The sequence below is a fragment of the Charadrius vociferus genome, unplaced genomic scaffold, assembly GCF_000708025.1.
Source record: "Charadrius vociferus isolate BGI_N301 unplaced genomic scaffold, ASM70802v2 scaffold308, whole genome shotgun sequence".
Classification (NCBI taxonomy): domain Eukaryota; kingdom Metazoa; phylum Chordata; class Aves; order Charadriiformes; family Charadriidae; genus Charadrius; species Charadrius vociferus.
The window spans coordinates 887,485-910,512 of record NW_009649929.1 but is presented as its reverse complement, the minus strand read 5'-3'; the positions used below and the strand labels follow the sequence as shown (position 1 = coordinate 910,512).

The window sequence follows — 23,028 nt, the reverse complement described above, 5'->3', positions numbered from 1 at the left end:
AGCTAATTTCATGCCATATGATTTTCCAAGATTGGCTCATGGGGAGGGGTCTGAGGGTACAGGCTGCGGCATGGTGTCGGGGCATGCAGGAGTTAGCTGTAAACTCAGGCTGCAAATGCTCTTACCTGGGACGGTATGGAAATCACGCCAACTAGTTTGCCGTGCTTCCTAATTAGTGTGCACAGCTGTTTTATAGAAATAACCTTAAATAATTGATAGGAAAAGAGGAAATGGCATCAAGTTGTGCCAGGGGAGGTTTAGGTTAGACATAAGGAAAAACTTCTACACTGAAAAGGTTATCAAAGACTGGAGCAGGCTGCCCAGGGAAGCAGTTGAATCGCCACCCTTGGATGTATTTAAAAGCCGTCTAGATATGGTGCTCAGGGACATGATTTAGAAGTGGGCCCGGTAGAGTTAGATAACAGTTGGACTTGATGATCTTAAAGGTCTTTTCCAGCCATAATGATTCTATGATTCTATGAAATGCACATTTTATATTCTAACCGTAGTTACGTGAATTGTTTTGAAAATGGCAATGGTTTCACCATAGAGGACCATACTGTATAACTGCTATTTTTTTCATATGATGAAATCTTACTGTGCTCGGTACTTGGAGCAGCTGAAAGTTTTGCAAACCACCCTGATCCACCTGCTGTGAAATCCTTGCTAATGAATCCTCCAAATCCACCTGAAACTTGTTTTTACCCCTTTCTTCTGAGACAAGAATGTTCTTATGAAGACCATGCTTAAGAAGAGCATCCCTTAGGTCTCATTGGGACTTAAGCCTCACTGGAGCCATGGTATTTAAATCAGTGTCGTCTATTCTCATGATAAGATCTCTGGAATGTAAAGCTTCGGTATGTTTATTTTCATGTTAGTTTCTTGAGATTTCCAGTCCGCTACCTGCTTTTAGGTTTCTGTCTGTCAATGTGCCTATGCCTGTGTATTAATACCCAGTACATTTTTTAATCTGCTGGCCAATTTGAGCTGAACTTGGGAAAGGAAGAGAGATCTGAAGGAAGCTAAGTTGAAATTATGTGATCTGACTGTGCTGATCTAATTTCCACCTATGTTTTTAGATGCCCATTGTGGGAACAGCTGGAGAGGGAAGAGAAGAAGTACTCTACCGATACCCACTAGAGGAAAGCCTGGGTTTGAGTCTTATGAGTGCCCTTATCACGACAAAAGCTTTTGTTGATAGTTGAACTATTTGAGCTGCAGGTTGAGCCCAGGTGGTCAAGAATTTACTCCTTTGGAGAACACCAAGGGAAAGCTCTTCTCTTGAGGAGGACATTTGTAATGCACCTTTCTTGTGTGACTTCTCCCATGCTGAAGAAAAGATGAGCTCGCACAACAGCTCTGGTGCAATTCACATAAGTTAATCAACAGGAAACAAATCCATTGGAAACAAGGTCCCAGTGTTCCTGGAACTCTCTCTTTGGCTCTGTGATACCTTACAGGTTATCCCAAGGTGTGAGCAGTTAATGCTTTCCCGTATTAATGGCAGACTCTCCAGAAAGAGGGAAAGACAAGGTCATTTTCTTCACTTTCAGTTTTATCCCCACTGAAAAGGCATGGTGTTGTTTGAAAAGATTTGATTTCCTTTCAACACGATAGGTATACCTTTAATGGTTGTCCAGCATTTCATGGAAATGAAGGATTTGGTTTAGCTTTGCAAGTTTGTTGAGTTGTTATGAAACAAAACAGTCAATTTAAATACGAAGTAGAAAAGATGCTTGTTACTAATGCCTATGTTAAGCATTGCTAAGCAATCTTACCAATAGCTTGACAGTTTTATACTCGATATAGTTACACTTAATATGCTTTATTTGAATGAAATGGGGGGGGGAGGAGGGCAAAGGGACTAGCATATTGTTGCTGTATAATCCCTTCTCAGACAATCTGTACCTTGTACCTTTTAAAGAATACTAATCCTTGCAGGTATGTCCTCCAAGAGTATGTGTGTGTGTGTCTCCCTTTCAAAGCAGCTGTGGAGTCTTCTGTTGGGGCAGGGAGGGAATCAGAGGCAGGGCATGCTTAGAGCTCCGAACTGAGATTGGGGTCCCATCACTTGAAGTGCAGTACAAGAACACAGAAGGAGACACTATGTACTGTGTGGTTGCTGTAGCTGGCAAGGGATGGGGCCAGAGGAGGAACAGTCACAGAAAGGCTGAAAATACATTTTGTTTTGTTTATGAAACTTCCATTAATACTGTTTGTGGCTCTTGCATATCTTCCTGTTATTATAGAGGAATTTTAATGCCAAATCCCGCTCCCTTTCTCTGGACTATGGTCCCAATGACTTTAGCATTGTGCAAGTTAGGTGAACGTGACTTGGCTCCGCCTATGTCGCCATCTCAAATTTGGATGCATTAAAGTCAATCAGATATGTGTGTTTTCACTGTTTGGGGATTTTGTTCTGCTTTTGTGCCTTTGAAAGAAAATCTTAAATAGTGTTTAGTTTAAAATAAAATGAAAAAAAAATGAGAATAAACTTGTGTTAAAGAGGAAAAGAGCGTGCATTGCCACTGATGTTGAGTGCATGCTCCAGAACCACAGGAATATAAATACATACATAGTTTTGGGGACGTCTTGCTTGTAGGTTATGCTGATGTGGCAACGGTGGGTATCTACGTGTGTGCTTCTAGTCCTATCCCTCTTACTTTACACCCAATTTGAGTTATAGCTTTAGGTCCAAATTCAGGCAGGCTCATTGATTTCACCTGTGGATCCACTGTTGCCCATGACTTACTATTTCTTAAGTATCTCTGAAAGCCTACAGTTGGCCACTGGGAAATTCCAGGTGGAGAGAATGCAGCTAACTATCCCTGTGTCCTGGGAGCAAAAAGCGACATATCTGATGATGTGGTTTGTATTTTGCTTCCATACTCCCCATTTGGGTCTGGCTGCTAACTTCATAGCCTTCAAGGTGACAATCGCACAATCGAATTCAGGACATACAGTGGTACCCAAAAGATATTAAGACTATCTGACATTTTGCATTTGTAGTCTTTGGTTTTGTATCGCTTGATCTTGAGAGAAAAAGGAAGGAGTTTCCCAGGAAAGATTGCATTGCCTTTGGCATAGGTGGCGCCGCTGGGAGAACTGGATTCTTGCTCAGCCCTTGCCCTCACTCAGTTCCTGTGAGATGCTAGCCCTGGCGCTTAAACTCCAGTTTTTATCAGTGGTAGCTAACTGCGTGGTTATTTTTTGGTTGTCTGACTTGAGATTAGTTCTTCTAGCTTGAGAACAGCGGAGTTCTGAGAGCTGTCCAGGGTTGGAAGTCCAAGTGTGCCTTTAATACAGGCAACAGCTTTATTACAATTCCAATCCTAAAATCACATAAAGCCTTTGTGCCAATTGCCTGTATTGGGAGACTTTGCTAGAACCCAATATTTATAAATCTTCTGATTTCCATCTTAACATCAAGGCATGACTTATTTCTATCATCTTGTTCTTGTGTCTGTCAAAGATCAAATGAGTCCCTTTCCTCCTCTTTTTGCAGGCTAAGCAAGCCAAACTCCTATAAAATATTTTTTCTCTTTTCTTTGATAATCTGGATAACTTTCATCTTTTTTACTTGCCCCAGCTAGAACTCCCTTTTCTTGAATCTGGTGCCTTGAGTTTTTGTTACAAGTTGTTGGTGACTTGCAGAAACACTGTGTACTCACTGCAGCAGTTGGAATCAGTGCTTCGGCTGTATGAACCAATATCTGTTTCTCTGGAAATCAAGAGTCAAATTAGCAACTTTTTTCCCCTTTTTTCTCTCTGTGCCTTTGCTTGTCATCAGTAAAATGATGTCCCATGGCAGGAGAGTTGGACTTAGATGATCTTTAAAGTTCCCTTCCAACCCAAACCATTCTGTGCTTCTAAATGTGGTCAGTAACCCCTTAATCTCACATAGATGCTGTGAATGTGAATTAATTGATGTTTGTGAAGTGGTCAGATGCCGGGATGATGAGTGCCATAGAAAATCTTGCGAGGACTTAATAATGCTGTCATCAGAGCAGCTCTTGGATAAAGCACAAGGACACACATTGTTCTGGGTGAGGAAAACAAAATATTGAATAGCTCCTCATTAAACACATGTTGTCTTTTCTGTGCAGTGAGGGAGACGGGGAGTGAGGAAAAATAGTATATAGTGGAGTAAACAAAGGCTGCCTCATGATTCATATGCAAAAGGGACTGAATATAAAAAATGTTCTGGCATTCTTTAATGTTGCATTTCCTTAGTCATCTATTCATGTGCTTTATTTTGACTTACATACTTGTAGATGAGTTGTTAATATATGATGTGTAAATCCTAGTACTTCTTATGAGAAGGCAGCATTATATTTAGGCAACAAAGTTTGTTTAAGGTGAGCTCTTATTTAATTTTCAGCTTTATTTCTTTTTGAATTTGTTTAACTTGTAAGTTTTGATAAAAATGAGTCTGTATCTAAATATCCAGTTTTTCCAACCACAACAAATTGAACAGTATAGCTACTACGGTACCAGAAACAGTGTTAGACTTTTAAGAAAGATACAGCATATTGTTCACTAAAGTTGCATGAGAGATAGGGGAGGTATCCAGGGAGAGGAAAGTGGAGGAGTTGGAAAAAGAAAGTCCTTCATGGGAGATGAGGAGTAACAAAGGTATCAGACAGAGACAGCAGTTGTGATTATTCTCATATGATAACCACTGCTTTTTCATTTCATCTTAATCTTTGCGTATTCTGCCTAAATTGTTTCCATTCTGCAACAATTATCTGGACAGGAAGAGGTATCTGAAAAGTACAAAGATTTAAAGAAAACCTTTGAGGTTTGGCAGCAACAAATCTGCAAAAGGCACTGTGAGCCTTTGTCAGCCTGGCTTTCTCAAAGAAAGCAACTGTCTTTGAAAATTTCTGAATCCTAGTGCTTTTGATTTCATGGCAAGACAGACTGGGATCCGTGGCTTGTGTTGTAGAGTACTGCTGGCCACCCTTACAAGGGACCAAAACTCGGATTCATGCAGTAGGAACATTTGCTTTATTCTGTATGAGCTAAGAAAACAGCCTACTGTTTTCTGAGAGAAGAAATCCCAAAACAAAACACATGTCTCTGCACACACTTGAGCATCTTTAATATCATCATAAAACTGTACTAATTTTCTTCTTTTTTTTTTTTTTAAAATATAATTTCAGTTTGGAAATTGATTAAAGAATCTCCATAGGATTTAATATGGCATCAAAGCAGTCATCTCCCTCAACAGAGGAGCAGGCTTCCTCCGAAATAGATGATCTGTATCTGTCGCTGCAAGGTAAGTTACTGTAGTTTTCTGTGCCTTTTTAATGCAGATTTTTGGCAAAAATCTGTGACTGTACAGAAGTTGAAGGGAATTCTGAGAAACCTGTTAAAACTAGCTTTATGATCAGTGTAGTTAGTTTGTGTCTGTGCTTCTTTGCAGATGTTTCTGTGTTTCATGAGAGCCACTTCAGCAGTGAAATGAAAGATAACAGCTCTCATAGTATTTTCTCGTGGTATTTTCAGAGCTGTTGCCTTTTTTGGTACAGATGTGCTCACTGGTTCTTATGCTTTGCTACTCAGAATACTGTAAACTGTTTTCAAGGGAACTGCCAGCATGAAAAGTTATGCCATTTCATTAGTTTCCTTGTTTTCAATTTGCTTACAATTAGTTGGTTGCATTAAGCTGTCTTAATGAGGCTATTAACTACAGTACTGTTTTGTTTTATTTTATTTTATTTGTTTTTCTGTTCTTACTGCTATATCCCCTGCACGTGTAAAAAGACAGCTTGTGGCCAAGATAAGTAGCAAACTTTTGTGGCTTCTAAACAAATTTCTTACAGGTCAGAGTCTTTCATCCTTACTTGCAATGAGTTATAACTTGTTAAGCAAGCAGTCACGGGCTGATCTTTAATTGTTTCATTTTAATGGCAGCTACCTGAACAGTTAGGTAATGAAGAGTGCGTAAGAGCTGGCCTCTCAGATAGGCTTTTGGGGTTTTCCTTAATCAAGTGTTGAATTTTCTTCTATAAGAATTTCCTGGGAAGACTGATTTTTTTTTTTCCTTTAAGCATATTCATGAAAACATTCATGGTGGCTCTCAAGGAGGCTAGTCCAGGCAGCAGGACTAGCACCACTGGGAAACCTGCCTTCAATCTGTTAAGGGCCTCATTAGTCTGGGACGGATGGGCTAAGTCATGTTTCCACAGAGCTATTTCCTTCTACCTCACTTGCAAAGAAATTACTATGGTGCTTAGTGGAGAGAAAATATGTTTAAAACAGATGGAGCAAAAGAATATTCTGCCAAGTCACTTTTACGATCCATATTTGCACTAATATTGTCATTGAATCCGTGTGTTTTGATGAGAGAGTGTTAACAGTGGTCTAAAGCCAAACATTTTTAATAGTGAATTTTCTTCCGTTTTGCCTCAGTATGACATTTTCAGCAGGTCAAACAAAAACTCGTAGCAGACAGGAACTAGTCTGACTGTTGCACCAAGCACAGCTTGTCAGACCCGTATTTGTTGTGCCAGTCAAACTCAGCCTGGCTCAGCCTCAGTAGAAAGACTGAGGTGGCTGTTGTCATGAAACGGGTTTGGAAAACACTATCTAGCTTTAAGGCAGAGGATGCTGAATTAAAGTTACATGGAATTTTAGAATAGGGTTTTATTTTGAAATAATCAAGTAATCATACTATTTTCTGAAATGTCAGATTGGTGTTTCTGTGTCGAATAACAGTAGGGGTTTTTGGTCAATATCTCAGCGAAAGAGCCTTGCTTATTAAAATTTAAATGACTAAATTATATTTCTTTGCTGTAATAATTTGAGCTCCTAGATTATGCTGGAATGAACACACTGCAAATCTGGGGCCAAGCTGTATGTGGCTGACCATTGTAAAACATCCGGAGACATCCCTTAGAAGTGACATAACCACTTTTTGTAATGATTAAAGATGCAACAAAGATACAGAGATGTCCTGTGTATGGAGCTGTGATGCTGCAGCATCTGCTCTGGGTCAAACAAGCAAATGGCGACACAGCTGCGATGAATCACAGAAGACACATTCCCTGACATGACATATAGATACCATTAGTAACTCTACCTGCAGACCTGTGGTAGCAAATGTGAAATAAGAATAATAGGATCATTGAAGGAAGAGAATTTTTTCGATAACAGGACTCTTTGGATGAGATTTGCAAAGCAGCCAGAGACATTGATTACTTTAAACCTTCAGGTTCACCTGGAGAAGTTTTAGAGAAATCTCAGATTCAAGGAATGGCTGCTTATAACTGTTAGAAAAGCAGCTTACTTTTTGGGTGACTAAAGATGGATGTAAAACTGGTTATGATCTGCTTTTCAAATTGTTAAGGTATAGCTTCAAAGAGTATGGCTAGCACTGTACAAGGCACAGCATAACAGGAGGCACGCATAAATAGTTGGCACAGAAGATAAAAGTAGGAGTGGGATCTACTCTGGATTGCTCATATTTTAGTCTACATTTATATTCTTTGTGATCCAATCTTCTATTATTCTTGAAAGGCATCCAGTAATGATAGAGCACTTGTCTAGTCTGGTTAATTAGGACAAGATCAACTTAATGTGTCAATTGGTTTTCTCGTATAACTTTGTGAAGTTATATGCCTAAAAAATGTAACAAAATAGTTTTGGGGTTTTTTCTTCCCTACCATGGGTAAAATCAAACACTCATTTTAGGTATGTTTGACTGTGATTTAAGTCACAGTCTTCTGTGAGGAGGACAGCACTTTTGGGGGGAAAAAAAAAAAGAAGGGAAGAAGAACATCCTTAAAATAATTAGTGAAGAGGTTACTTCTTAGTAGCACTAGTTATTATAGAAATCCTATTAAGTTAATGTCAGTGGCTTAATATTGTAAAAACCTGCTTTAGTGGAATTTCTGTTAGTGGGTTTTTAGGCAGAAGAGTGTTCGAGGATGAACATTCACTTTCCTTAATAGCGTTTGGCCTAAAAGGTGTGGTAAAGAAAGTCACTGGAAAATAGGTAAAAATGTAACTTTGTTCCCAGTGTGTCTTTCTTTTCAGATAGATGTTTTAAGGACGTTTAATGAAGGTTGAAAAACACAAAGAAAATAGGTAAAGAAATGAAAGCAATATGGTTTCTAATGTTCCTATGTCCAGACGTTTTCAAATGATGAAGCTGCAAGAATATAAACCCTTACATATGCGTCTTTTCAGATTTATATATTGCTCTTTAACCTTTTCCAGTTTTCAAGCTGACCTCCACAAACAAGAGAGTAATAGTTACCACCCTCCCTCCCTGCCAAGGCAATTGAAATAGCTATGAAATTGCATGATGTCAGGACTTGGGCTCCTTCCTTTCTGTTCTTTTTTCCTTCCCTCTGTCCTAGATGTTATAATAAAATTAAATCAGATTAAGGTCAACATTATCTGTGCCCTTTCCTCCAGCAACTCTCTGTTTTCTCCCAGTTTTCTGATGCAGCATAACTCACAGCAGCTATAAAGCTGTTTTGTGTCCTTGCACACCCACCTAGAAGTGCAGGTGGAAAAAATGGAACTGGACCTATTATGGATATATACAATGGGCAAATATTTAAGGGAAGGGTTTCTCCTGCCAGGCAGGCTGCAAACATTTTGGTGAACAGAGGATGTTTGCCAGGCAGATGCTCCGTTGCGGCGTGTGGACCATCTTTGAAACCTGAAGTCACTTTTGTTGCAGGTACAGAGGAGCTCAGGGCTTGGCTGACAATGAGGAGGAGAGGAACAATGTGGGAACCCTGCCCTATGTCTCCTCCTCCCATAGTTTCCCTCCCAGCATTGTGTTATGGGGCTGGCCCCATAGAGGGGTCCAGCCTGGTGCTCAGCCTTCTGTAAATGGAAGAGGCACAGTGGGATCCAAAATTATTATCAGCTAGCTGAGCTGAGGAGGCATGCCCCTCCTTCAGTAAGAGAAGGGCTTCTTGGCAACGTTTTGAGAACTGTAGGAGGTATGACTACTCTTTGCTGATAAGCCTGAGTGTGGAATTGCAGTGAGGGGAATGTGCAGCAACTTGGGTTGTGGATCAGTGGCTACAGCAGAAGCTGAACAGCGTTTGTGGTGTTCTGGAGTCGGAATATTTTTTGCTTTTGGCATGTAAATCTGTTTACCTGTGGGAGGATCCAACTTCAACTTTCCCTCCCATGCACAAGTCCTTCCCCTTTCTTCCCCAGGACAGCGAACAGCCCTGAGGTGTGGTGTTTCCCACCAAGCCTGTGCAAAGCTCTGTTTTCCCTTTTCTTTCCATGCTTGCTGAGCAAATTCAGACAGAAGAGAGTGTGTTTTAGCTCTTGGAGTTTGGGGCATGTACTTACTCTTTCACTGTTTAATTACCTGTAGAGGTCCCAAGTTTTGGCTCTGCTTATTAATCCATGTGCATGTTACTGTTTATTACTGTAACCCAAAGGATGATTATATAAGAACGTGGCTGCTAAAACTGTTTTTGAAGGGTGCTTAATGATATAAATGAATTATGCTATTTTTATGCAGTTATGTCTAAGCCTTTCTGAATGATTCAACTGAAATTGAAAATATGGTGGTATGTATGGATAGATTTTGTTGTGCAGCTTGCAGTAGATTGCACTCATCTCCAAGTAAAGGAGGATATCTCTCTGAGATCTGCTTAATTCATCCAGAGGTCAGGTAGACTCCTAATTCTTACCCAGCTTTTTTTTTTTTTTTTTTTTTTTGTTTTGTTCTAGCTGCATGCCTCATCTGTTGGGGCCAATATGTTATGACAGCTACACTTTTTTTTTCTTTAACCAGAATGATAAAAAAAGTCCATTAAATGTTTATTATGATTTTCAGGGGTGACTTTTACATAGTCGAAGAGCTCCCATAGGAGCTGCGCTGAAATTTGTGCCCTGTTTATGCTGCCTGCTGCCCGGGTGAGGAGCTGGTCTGCAGTTCCCTTAACTGCTTAGCTTTGTGGCATGTGACAGGGCTGATGGCACTGGGGAGGCAACTGACACATGAAACTGCCTAAAAAAAAAAAACAGTCATGGGTATCTTTGTCTGTTTCACATGCCTAAGGAAAGAAATAGATTGTATAGTTGTGTACATGTGTTCCCTGCTAGATAAATTTCAATTTGTTAAAGGCATTATCAGGTGCATAACTGGTTAAAAACTGGCATTAAAATGCCTAAGGAGTGGATGGCTTCTGAGGCACCCATATGGGGCACTGAAGGCCACTTATGTTCCAATCCCTGCTTCACTGTGAATTTTCTTTAAAATGTTAGAAATGCCACTTAAGCCATTATCTTTACGAGTACGTTGATATCTAAATGATGAGACTCAGTACCTTTAAGCATTTAACCTGCAATCTCTGTCTATGCCCCCAAGTGCTGCAGTGCCTCATTTCATGGGCTGTTGTGGCAGTAAAGACAGCGTTGATTCAGGGCAGAGCTGCTCCAGGATCCTGGCAATGAGAAGAGCAAAAGTGTTTAAGAAAGCCAGGAGGGCAGAACTTGGTGTGAACAGGCTTCCTGAGTTTGCAGCACTTTTGGTAAATGGGGTAATTTGCTTTCAAAAGGAAAATGATGTTGAAAGGAATAGCATAGGAAGGGAAGCTTCCACTTGTCACACAGACATGGCAGTAGTTAATATTTATATGATATTTGGATTTGAAAAGATGCATTCCTGTAGAAATATTTTCATCACCTTCATTGGGCTTTGCATAAACTTCTTAATCTTGACAAAAAATACTGTGTTTGTTTTTAATTGCTTAACACCATGTTGCTGAACATAAAGGCTGGAAATAACTCTATTCCCCGCTTTCCTGTCTGCAGAAAATGAAACTCTGTTACTGGGTGGAAGGGCAGAGTGTATATAAAGGGCTCTGGGGTGAATTGCTCATACTTTCCCTGGGTTGGCAAGTACTTAACGATTCTTCTGATAGTTCCTATCATTTACAGCATGTACGTGCTTGGTGGTTTAGTTCATACCAGCAGTGGCTATCTTGAAGGAGCTCTCCCAGTTATCCCTGCTGACCATGCTTTGGTTCGTTTTGCTGAGCCCTCAAGGGAGCGTGGAAACGGTTATTTTGGATGAAACTGAAATATATGCCCCAAGAAGGTACGGTGGCTGTCTGTGGGCATTCAGGCTAGAGCTAGTCCAACACAACCTTTCTTCCTTACACACGTGGTGGGTATGCTACATCCTGAACACTGGATCTTTTGATCTAATTATCTGTTCCTGTTGAGCTGCACTGCTTGCTACTGTAGACATAGCCTCAGCTGACCTGAATGGTGAAAGGAAGATATAAAAATATCATACACAAGAGGTAATTCCTTCTGGCGAAACAGAGATGGGAAGATGACAGACAGGCTTGCACTCATTAATTTCAAATAATTGTTTAAAAAAGGGGGTTTTTTGGAGAAAAAAAAAAAAGCCACACAGTTGTAAATGGTTCACTGACAGTGATGCACTGGTCTTTGTGATAGAAGAAAACCTCTTTGCTGTTTGGTGACATTGTTTGATGAGCATGGACAGACAGGCTACATGTGTTCTGCCACAGCTTGCTTCCCCCAGCTCCCTGCCGAGGGAGGAGACGGCGTTTTCCTGTGAGCTGCCATCTCCGACCTTGGGAAAGGAGGCACTAAAGGCAACAGAGGAGAGAAGATTAAGTCTGGCTTTTCTGTATCACCGTTAAAGGAAGGCTGAGAGTAAAACCGTGGCTGGCAGCGTGCCTGCCCTCTTCTTCCTCCTGGGAGAGTTCAGCGCTGCCGTGGTCCCTGCCATGTCCCCATGCTCCATCCCTTAGTGATTACTCTGGTTTGTAGCACTTGTTGATAGCTCATTACTGGATAAAACAGTCATTGTCCAGCAGTGTGTATTGATTCTCGGCTAGCCTACGTGACACGCTGCTTCTATCTGTTATTCCTCCTAAAGAGTTGTTCTGAAGATTAGCACACAGGGTGAAATGTGATAGATTTTAGGTGTTTTCAGATTAGCAGGTTCTTATTTTGTTGTCTCAGATCCACTTTTTGGCTAGATGAGTTTTGGCCCAATGTGAAGGAAATGATCAGGGTTTTTTGATGCCTTTTTTATTCTGGGTCAGTGACATTTTGAAAACTAGGGCAAGAGAAAACCAAGGTCACTTAGAGTCCTATAAAAAGGCCTAACAAAGAATCCATTCATCCTCATAAAAATAAAAATCCCTATTAATTAAACACGTGGTAGAGATAAGAATTTGAGAGCTTGATTAAATCGTTAGTGCCTCTGAGCAGTAGAGTCGGAGGGGAGCTGGGAGGGAAAACACACTTGGCCTGAAAATTGCAATAAAACTGCCTGCCACAGTGCCAGAAGCACATCTGTACTGAGCTGTGTGTTGTGTGGCCTGGATGGAAACAAAGTGACTGCTGCACTACGGTCTGGGGAAGTGTTGCTAAGCATGGAGTTTTGTTATTAATTCAGGAGGAGATTTTATTATTATTATTTATTTGGGTAGGAAAATAAACCACATTGCAGCTGAGGCAGCAGCTGCTTGGAAGGCAGCCCGCTGGGTTGCATGAGGCAGCAGCTGTAGCCTGGGGAGGGTGTAAGGTGTGCTTAGGTGTGTGCAGTGAAATAACCGCCTTGTGCTTTTGCCAGGTGAGGCATTTGTCTGCCCATGTGAATCAACACTTGCAGTATCTGGCCCATATTGCACAATGGAGCACGTGAATATGGAGAGATACAACCAAAACAAGACCAAATGTCCTAACCATCTTTCTGCAATCAACCCCAAAAGCAAGTTCTCCAAATCAGTAGCAGTGGCATGTGTTTGGCAAGAGCTATAGCTGGAAGAGTCACAGGCGTCAGGCAGAGTAGTTAATATTTGCTTTCCGTCCCTTTTCAAGTGCCAGCAATACCAGCCTTGCCTGCCTGATAAAATTGAGCGCAGCTACTCAATAATCGCTCGTTGGGTAATTGGAACGGCTCCCGCACGGGTATTCAACCAAAGGGTGTGGTTGGGTCCTGTGCTAACATGAAGCCAATGTCTCCATGCTATTTATGTCCTCCTTGACTGGTCTGTGTGGCATGTTTGCACTTATTTTCTCTTTTCCAAACAGAACAGAATTTTAAGATTGCATTTTTGTCTGTGTCTTTAAGACTGCCCTTGTCTTACTGTTTGTCATGATCTCTGTGATATTTAAAAAGAAGCCTAAAACAATCCAGCAAGCAGGGGAAATTGACTGTTCCGTGCTCCAACTGGATCATAGTATTGCAGATTAGAGGAGGACTGTTGAAAGAATGTGTTAGCTACAGGATTCAAAGCAGCCCTTGATGCACGTAGTGTGTGAATGTTTTTCTCGCTGCTCACCCACCCGGTGAAGCAGAAGGAGGTCTGTGGGTCACACGGTGGGGTTAGGAGCAGGAGGCCGCATTATCCTTAAGCGGCTTGCTCCACTTTGCGAGCTGATGAAGCTCTGCGTGGCAAGCCCTTTAGGCCATCTTGGATGATGAAAAGCCACCCAGGACTGTGGTCTGTGTTTGCCAAATTCCCAGGGCGTAATAAAGTGTGGGACATTTTCCTCTGCGTGGCATTTTCATTTTCATGGGGAGAGCATTCAGGTTGGATTTTATTCCCCTCAAAGGCTTGATATTTTTGGTATCTTTCATCCTGCCCAGCCTACAAAAACATACATATCTATTGCTGAGTAGTCTTGCACTTGCCTTATGATGTCAAAATTGCCTTCGCATTCATCTTTTGTGCAAGAACATGCTTTCAGGGGCAGAAGAGATCATCCGCTCCCACCCTATCTCCCAGATGTGTTTCTTCTCGCAAGCTGATGGCCTGCTTAGAGTCTCCTGCTGCCTCTCGCGTGGGATCGCGAGGATTTACCCCAGCTGGGAAGTGGGCAGTGAGCGTCCCCTCAGCTTCCTTGCTCACCATCTCCTTCCAGCCTGGGCCATGCATGCTGCCCTACTGCCTGCCACTCCTCAGGGAGCTGCACCCGGGACACGGTGCAGGACATGCACCGTCCTCTCCTATCCTCCCAGCAGGGCAGTGGGCCAGCATCCCATCCCATCCCATCCCACCCCACCCCACCTGTGTACCTGTATGCAAGAACTCCGACCCTCTGTGTCACCGTGACCCAAAGCCCTGTCCTCTGCTCCAGGCTGCCTGACACAGCCCCCCGTGCTGCCCAGCATAGCAGGGAGAGGAGCTTAGTCTTTTGTTCTGCTTTCTACCTCTCCCACCTCTCATGCTTTGCTTCTCTGCTGCCTGCAATGAGAGGCAGCAGTGTTGCAGGCCGACCCTGGGGGTGGCTGCCTGTAGCCATGCATGGAGGGGCCGGCATCCGCCTCAGCCCTTGGAGGGAAGGGCTGGGACAGCCATGCAGCTGGTGCAGGCCAAAGGTGGTGGTTTGGGCAATGAAAACATCAACTCTCTTAACTTCTTAACTGTACAATCTTGCCCTCCCTCAGTTAATAGTCTGTTTGACCTGCTTTGTAATGTCTGGGCTATTAAAAACCAGTGCATTTGGATTTTTATTCAAACGGGGAAGAGGCAGCAGATGACCGCCCTTCTGCAGCTCCAGGCAGGCCCCTTGGGGCCAGGACGGGGGTGTGGATAGTGCTTTTTGACCTGTTTTTTTTGGGAAGCCAACCCCAACGCTTGCAGTGAAAGCTGATGTGGAAAGGGAGAGAAAAAGGAGTTTGTGTTCACGCCTGCTCCCATGGGATGGGATAGCCGCTGGCAGCAGTGCCTGCGCAGCATTGAGGTCTGAAAGGCTGTAATCTCGGGGGCCAACACCTCCTGCTGTTATCTCAGACCTGCATACAGACGTCCAGCAGGGACGTATGGTTTTGGTGGTGATGTGTCTTGGGCACGGGGTGTTTTTTGGGAGGGAGGGTGGGCTGAGGTGTTGTGTGATCCACGGGCCATGTCCAGGGCTGGGGCTGGGGAACTGGTCTGTCTGCCTTTGCTGCTCACACTCTGCTTCACCTTTTAGGGGAACTAGGCTTTTCTTCATTTCTGCTGCCCACAAACCATGGCGAAAGGCTTTTCCCTCTCCACTCAATCTCTACTCTGATGTGAGAAGCAGTTTAAATATTCTGATTTTTGAAACATGGGCTTAAACAATGTCCTCTCTCCCTTCACAACTGCTGGTAGTTTATCACTGTGTACCATCCTGCAGGACCTCAGTGAAGAGCTGGATCGCTGCATCACTGGGTCACGCTTTGAGTCCCATTTCACCATTTTTTACTGGGGCATGAGTTCAAGCACTTCCTCCTTCCTCCCTCCTTTCTAAGACCCGGTGTGCCCCTGTTTGGCCAGATTAAGGGTCTGCATTCCCCAGGGAGGGCCCAGTGCTGAAAAGGAGTATATTCCCCATTAACTCTCCCTGGCCCTTCAGTTAGCCAAGACATCCTGTTGTGTGGCTTCATCTACAGATTTGCATATATCACCTAACCTCAGCCTTCATCCTGGTCTCATCACCAAACTCCATGCATGGCTTTTGCCAAATTTCAAGATAGATCTTGTACTGGTGATTGCTGTGAGTATTTCAAGGAACATTTAGGAATGGATGGGGTTATCCTAGACGTATTGCTCTCTAAGATGATGTGTTCACACTGCTGTTTGCATTTGCTGAACTTTTGAAAAAACCTTCATTAGTTGCTCTTAGCTGCATCCAGTAAAAGCGTGCTTGATGGTTGTGGAGGTCCTTGCAGTATCATCTCTGCAAGCAAGAAAATGTCAGCACTAAAATAAGAGTTGAGAAAAACTAATATTAAATTGTATCTTAATATCTGGAAGAACAGACCTTAGGTTGGAGATGGGTGCCATGTATCTTTTTGAGAAAGAGAATAAAACCAGATAATTTTTTCCATTAACCATATTTTCTTTTTTTTTTTTCCCCTAGTGCAGCGAGAGTTTACGCAGAAGAAAACCTTCACTAGCTGGATAAATTCAATATTAGCAAAGGTAAGAAGGGGATTCTTTAGGAAAGGCATGCCTTTTGCCTTTTTGATTCAGATGTGCTACATGGAAATTAACATTTTTAGGAATAAACAAAATTAGTACAAGATTTTTAGGCACTGGCTGGAAAAAGCAGCCTCTGGAAAGCATTTGTTTAATAGGTGTAACAGCATTGTATTGTGATCGTCCAAGGACATTTGTAGGAGACAGTTTGTAAGTAGATGACAGTATCTTTCTTGCTGATGTGGTAAAACATACTCGTGCTGGATTGTGGCACACGTCTCAGGTTTTTATGAGGTTCCACATTTATGATTAGTTTTACTGTGTTTAGGTAAGTATTATTCTATTATGCAAGCCAAGAACATGAGTTTAATGGGATGACCCGAGTGACTGGTAAGTATTAAGACAAACCACTTTTAGTATTGTATGTGCTCTTTGAGCACATACAAAGCAGCTCATGCAGCATGTGCTGGGATTCTGACTTGCTCGGGTGACAAAAAATGCCGGTTTTGTCCCTCCTTGAGCAGAAGCTGTTAAGTTGATGGTATGTTTGTATTGTCCTCAAGCGGGTGTAAAGAGTGAGGGTTTAGTTATTCAGCTCTGTAGTCAAATTTGTACTCAGTGTACATTGATTGAACTTTCCCTTTTTCAAAGTTCTTGGGTTTTTTTGCCACATACCTCCTTGAAAAGTAGGAATACTTGAAAATGGGACTTAAAATAACCCTTATAAAACTAAGAGGCAGGACAAGGGGGAATAAGAGACACACATAATGGGTTAGAAGAAGCAGAATATGGCTGATTAGGTGCAGGATTTATATTTCAGCTCACTCTGTTGTGTAACTACAGAGTAACCTGTGATGTTCTGTAGTGTGTTGGGTTCAAAATGGGAAAAGATGGTGTGACAAGCATTGAAATTTATTTTGCAGCATACACCTTCTTCTGTTATCTCAGACCTGTATACAGACATACAGCAAGGACATTTGCTTTTGGATCTGTTGGAAGTGCTTTCAGGTCAACATCTGGTAAGACACAGTAATAAAGATATTACCTCAGCCCTTCGTCAAATCCAGCAAAGATTTCTGGATATGCTTAATCGTAAGCATATGAATATAGCATATGAATATAGCATATAAGCATATGAATGGATATGCTTAATCGTAAGCATATGAATGATCCCTCTGGAGTCATAGAGCTATTTGCAAGTAACTTACTCTTACACTACTAACACTGAAACAGACTGAAATAAGTTGGTCCGAAGCAATTTGTGACTCTTTGCAGGACTTACCTTATCAAAATATAAAATAAAATTATTTTTTACAGATGAGGATGTAACCTGTTCTTTTTGCTTCACAGCCACGGGAAAAAGGATTTAATACCTTCCAGTGCAGAAGCAACATAGAAAATGCTTTGAAATTTTTAAAGAGCAGATCAGTGAGTATTAACTTCAAAATTCACAACTAAAGCCAGTTTAGCTGGTGGAACATTTTCTATGTTAACAATGATCCTTTTTTTTTTTTTTTTCTTTAGCTCAAGCTCATAAATATTCATGTTGCTGACATTATTGAAGGAAAACCTTCCATTGTGCTTGGCCTAATTTGGACAATAATATTTCATTTTCATGTAAGTATTTCAGCAATGTAAGAGAGTTTCAGTAGAGGGAAAAAGCACAAAAATGTGTTGACTTATGTGGTTGCCAAATGAGATGAATTAGTACAAAGCAGAAAATTATTTTCTGAAATCTTGTAGTGGTGACTCAGGGAGGCGATGCACCAGTGTGTCTTGCCTGTGCCTCTGAGCTGCTTCAGCAATGCAATGATGGCATTACGGCCTGATGAACAGTATCTACCTGCAAATGGTAGGAAGGAAAGATACTGAGATTTTTTTTGTAAGTAAGCAGTTGAAAAATAGGCTAAACTCTGCCTATGTCTTTAAGGTCTGTAATGATTAAGCCCCAAATACAGAAAATAGTGCAAAGTGGCTCACGTCCATCTCCATCAAGGGCAGCCTCCCTCTTCAGTGTTGGCTGTGCGTACAACGTGTAATTCTTGCTATTATTATTTTCAGTACCAGGTGCCTGAATAATGTGAAGCTTGTCATGGTGATGTTTCTTGTACAAGATGCTGAGCATATTGCTTGTGTGTCATGAAGTTATGGGGAGGAGGGGTGTTTGGAAGCACAGGGCCTTGCTTTAATCGTGTTGTAGAGGATGATGGAGCCAAACTGTCTTCTAACAAGAGCCCAACAATGAATTAACATAGGTACACTGGGAGTGAACTGGTGACTGGGGCTCAGGAGAGCACTAAGAAGTAAGGTTATTCAACAGTATTAAATGTAGCTCATACTTTTCTTGGTCAAAGAATTTGGGTGCTGAAGGTTCTTGCGCTGCACATAGCTGTATGCATTATCTTTTTACCTAAACCAAGCTTCTCTAACCAAATGTAGATCTCTTATGTCTATCAAGTAGGTTTTTCTTGCACTCTGAGTGAGCAGGCAAACTTTGAGCATGGCTCATACATGACGCTGTTGACAGCAGAAAACACAGCTGCCACAAGCTACTTTCACTGGTAGGAGGACTAGAAAAGCGCACTGTGTGAGAAGGTCCCCTGATGCCAGTGCTGGTACCCACAGTATAACATGGAAGTCTTTGTGTGTATATTTCCTGCCAAAAAATCACCTAAAGATGGGGATTCAGCCTTAAATAGTTCAGGTTGAACGGACAAAAAAAATTGATCTGGTCTTTGGAGGCAGGGAACTGCTATTACAGCTGTCATTGAGTCCTTTCTAAGTCTCTGTGGTTTTCTGCTATTGATGTCTTGGTAAATTTTCACTGAAGCCTGATTAACTCTCCCATCATCTCTGATAGATTGAAGAACTTGCCAGAACACTTGCTTGTACTTACAATCAGCCTTCACTTGATCATTCAAGTGCTGTTGACTCCTCTTCAAAGGCAAGCAGACAAGCTAAAAAAAGTGCTAAAATTAAGGAACGGTGGAAGATCTCTGCTACAAAGGCTCTTTTGTTGTGGGCAAAAGAACAGTGTTCACTGTAAGTTCCATCCAAGACTTATAAATAGTATGTTGCAGGTTGTATTTATGGCTTTCCTCTAAATGTGGTGATATTTTCTCCTCTTTTTTTAACATTACTTGGTGACAGCTTAACAGAAAAACCTTTAGATTTCAGATGTTGTTATCAGTACTTTTACCATGAATCAGACCCTAAATGTTTTGACATGATCCCTTTAAATACAATAAAGCAAAGCTAATCCTACTAAGAAAATACCACAGTGTAAATTGTTTGGCTTTTCTCTTTTAGGGGCTTCTGTGTGATAAGTCTGGTGGAATGTTTACATGATTTGATAGTTTTAATCCTTGTGGTTGGCACTAGTTAACAAAGTTTCATTAATTAGGTGGGGGTTTTTTTTCAGTGGAAAATGTAGGACTTCTAGGATTCCCACGTCTTGTATTTTTCTGTCAAAACACTGCATGATCCCCAAGAAGGACCCTAGTGAATATGAGAGGTTCAAGTCCCTGATTCTAACAAGAAGTTTGCTTATGTTTGATGTACAGATAGCTCGGTTGATTTCAGTGGGATTATTCACAGCACACAATCTAGAACAGATGCAGGTATTTCTTGCAAGGGGCAGGCTTTACATTTTCTTTAAGGGCTACTGCTTCACTCCAAGGTGTTTCAAATGTATTTTACGATAACGTCAGCCCTTTCTCTCCAGCTCTTTGGTTCCTTTATGTTCTAATAACATCCTACTAATATTCCATGTTGTTAGTGGGAGATAAAGGCCTTCATCAGCACATCAGACACTTTCTGCTGGGAGAATGTTTTCAGGCACTGAAGTTTCTCTTTTAGCTGTGTTTTATCAGGATGTCCTGGTTCTGGCAGGGATGGGGTTAATTCCCCCCGGAGCCGGCAGGGGGCGGGCATTCCATCCCACGTGACCCACGCCCGGGCTATAAGAGGCGGTAGCCGGGGCGAGGAGAGCAGTCGCCACTCGGGGGTGGGCTGCGGCGGTGCGGGTCCGGTCGGTGCGCTTTGCGGCGGTACTGTAATCGTGTCTTCACATCCCTTTAACGGGGTTATTGTTTTGTTTTCATCTTCCCTTTTGCTGTTCTGTTAAATTGCACTATTTTAACCCACAAGTTTTGCCCTGTCGATTTTTTTTTTTCCCCACGGCTGTGGGAGTGGAGCGAGCGGCTGTGTGGGTCTTTGTTGCTGGCTGAGGCCAAACCACGAGGATGAGACTGATTGGCATGTAAAAAGTCATCTCTCTGTACATTAAATCTTCCTTTTTCTTTTGCTTGTTTTTCTTTTTTTGGCAATATTGCTGTCTGTTTTGTAGCATCCTTTCCGAACTGTGATTACCTTGAATGATTTTTGTTATCAGTAAATCCTGTAGTTTTTAGTAAAAGAACAGATCTTGTAGGTCCTGGCCCATTGCTGTGTAACAAAATTTGATCATCTGAAACCCCACATCTTTTCCATGCCGTAACATACTCATAATACGTGAGCCATTTCTTGAAAGTTGTCCTGGAATTCCCTGTAGCTTTCAGAGCTGGACACTTCACAGCACTGTCTAGGAACTGCTTAATAGAAAGTGTTTTAGAGACACAAAGCTAAATAAGAGAAAAAGAAATATCTTTCTTGCAGTAATAGATCTCTCTTAAGTTCTGGATTTTCTAAAATGACAGAGGTGATTCCAATACTCGGTGCCCTTACAGTCAAATATCTGCATGCTCTTCAGTGCTTTGCTTGTTGTTTTACTATCCTATAGACTGCACAGATACTAAGCACAAAGTTGACGTTCAGAAAGGCTATTGGATCAGAAAGGCTGTATCGTCTGAATGCAACATAAGATAAAAACATTGAGTCATTTTGCAAAAATAGTAAAAATATATATAATTGTAGCGACTGGTAGTACTGGCTGTATTGTTGTCTGACCCAGCTTCTGTAGAAATTCAGTGGCAAGGTTCTTTATAACTCCCTAGATTTGGTTCATACCCCATTTTACTGAATTTATATTTTACTTCTAAATTTGTACTTAGGACATCTGAGAAAACAGGCTATGACATTTTGTTTCTAATCATTTTTGGGATAGGCACGCGTCTATTGATGTGACTGATTTCAAGTCAAGTTGGCGAAGCGGACTGCCTTTTTTAGCCATCATCCAAAACTTACGACCAGGTCTAGTTGATTTGGAGAAGGCAAAATCTAGAAGCAATAAAGAAAACCTGAAAGAGGCTTTCAGTATTGCAGAACTGGAGCTGAATATTCCACGGCTTCTTGAACCTGAAGGTAAATGATCTGCTTGTTTTTGGTCTTTGTTATCAGGAGTGAGAGTAATATAATCCTGTATGTGTTGATTGTAATGCAGAAAAAACTAAGGTTATGCTTAAGTTTGAAATGATCTCTATTTAATCTTTACTGTAATGCTCAAACCGGAGATTCTTTAATTTATAACACCAACTGTACTTAAGATTTGTTGGATTTTTGAATTGGCAGCAAATGCAGGAATGATATGCAGAAGAAAGGGTATGAAACTTTCCTGTTCATGGGAGAAACTTGTTCATTAGTTCATCATGTTATATTAAAACATTCCCAAGGAAAAAATGTTCATTACATATTAATTTCTGTCAATGGTATGTTAACTGAGCTGCTGTGAAATAAACATGTTTATGGTAATGTATTTTAATAACTGCAGTATAGCGTGTAATTATGTGATCAGGCCTAGAGGGCTGCGTGATTATGTAAATGGTGTATTGGCTCTTGTAGATGTTGACATTATGAATCCGGATGAAAAATCAATCATGACTTATGTGGCTCAGTTTTTGCAATACTCCAGGAATTTGCCTGAGTCTGAGGAAGATATGCAGGTATGTAATGTGATTTATCACTAAGGCATTTTTAAATGAATGTGCATCATAGATGCCAAGAGTATCAGTACTTTCTTTGCACAGTTTATAACCTGACTCAGTAACAGTTAGATAGTAGGTCATGGTTTGATACTCAGATTCAGCTACTGACAGGGTTGAATTGGCTTGGACCTTATGATGCTCCTGTGTGGTACTCAAGGCTAAGTGTGATAGATTTTTGATGATACAGGTGGAATTTCTGTGCGGGTTGGCTTGTTTTTTCATTTAACTATTAGAGAGGACATTTTCAAGCCTGATTGTCTTCATATGTGCTCTGTACTCTGTATGTAAATATTGGGGTAGAGGCAGACAGATTTGCAAATGTGCAGAACAACCAGCTTTACTCATGTAAAGCAGACAGAAGTTGTCACTCACAGATCACACTGGTTGGAAAACCAAGTTTTATATTCTCTATATTCTTCTATGACAGTCTAGATATTAATTGGTTAGTCACGTATCTCCATACTGATACTCTGCTTTCAGTAGGATGGCAGTCAGGCTCTGCTTTTGATGCCTTCATATATCCAGGTGCCAGGTTTAAAACTTTGGCCTTGCTCTGTAATAGTCCCTGACCCAAAACTCTTTACAGTCCCCAGGAATTATTATTTGTTTTTCAATAGCTTTGAACGGAGTTTGTCATATGCTCAATGTGTGTTGTTTTATGGCACAATGTAAATTAAAAACAAGGCTTGCAAAATCGAAAAATGAAATTTTCTGCTCTAATTACCAGGAAAAAGTAAGGGAGGCTGTGAGCTGGTTGGCGGCACAGGAGGAGAAGTTAGCAAAGTTGCTGATCGACACAGAGAATGAAACATATTACCAGAAATACAAAGTAAGTTGTGTTTCATATTTAACTGCTTTCGCAAAAAAGAATATTAAAAATATTCCTAGAAACATAGCTTTTCATCTTCATTACCTAAACTGAAATGTTGAATAAACTTTAAAACAAGAGTTGGAAATATGACAATGAATTTGATAAATGCCCTCAAATGACTGAGGAAAGGATAGGATAAAATTCTTTCTGTTAGGAAACAGATATACGCTGCTTGGTTTCTGACCAGAGTAAGTGTTTTTGGAGAGAGTAAAGTAGTGTCTTTTAATTAATTGACATAGTTGAAGACTTGGGCAAGATTCAAGCCCATCGGCCCTTTACAGGGTTGCCTTTCCCATTTCTGTGATAATAA

The 23,028-nt window shown here is 41.3% G+C and overlaps 1 protein-coding gene across 1 annotated transcript in view; it reads left to right on the top strand.

The window, feature by feature from the left end:
- The first annotated feature begins 5,157 nt into the window (after positions 1-5,157).
- The window catches only part of SYNE2 (spectrin repeat containing, nuclear envelope 2), a 178,975-nt gene continuing 161,104 nt past the window's right edge, over positions 5,158-23,028 (top strand). The window contains 9 exon segments of the mRNA XM_009891211.1: positions 5,158-5,281; positions 15,868-15,929; positions 16,850-16,945; positions 17,277-17,354; positions 17,451-17,543; positions 18,787-18,968; positions 21,031-21,227; positions 21,705-21,805; positions 22,575-22,676. Coding sequence (XP_009889513.1) covers positions 5,203-5,281; positions 15,868-15,929; positions 16,850-16,945; positions 17,277-17,354; positions 17,451-17,543; positions 18,787-18,968; positions 21,031-21,227; positions 21,705-21,805; positions 22,575-22,676 — 990 coding nt within the window. The 5' untranslated portion in view covers positions 5,158-5,202.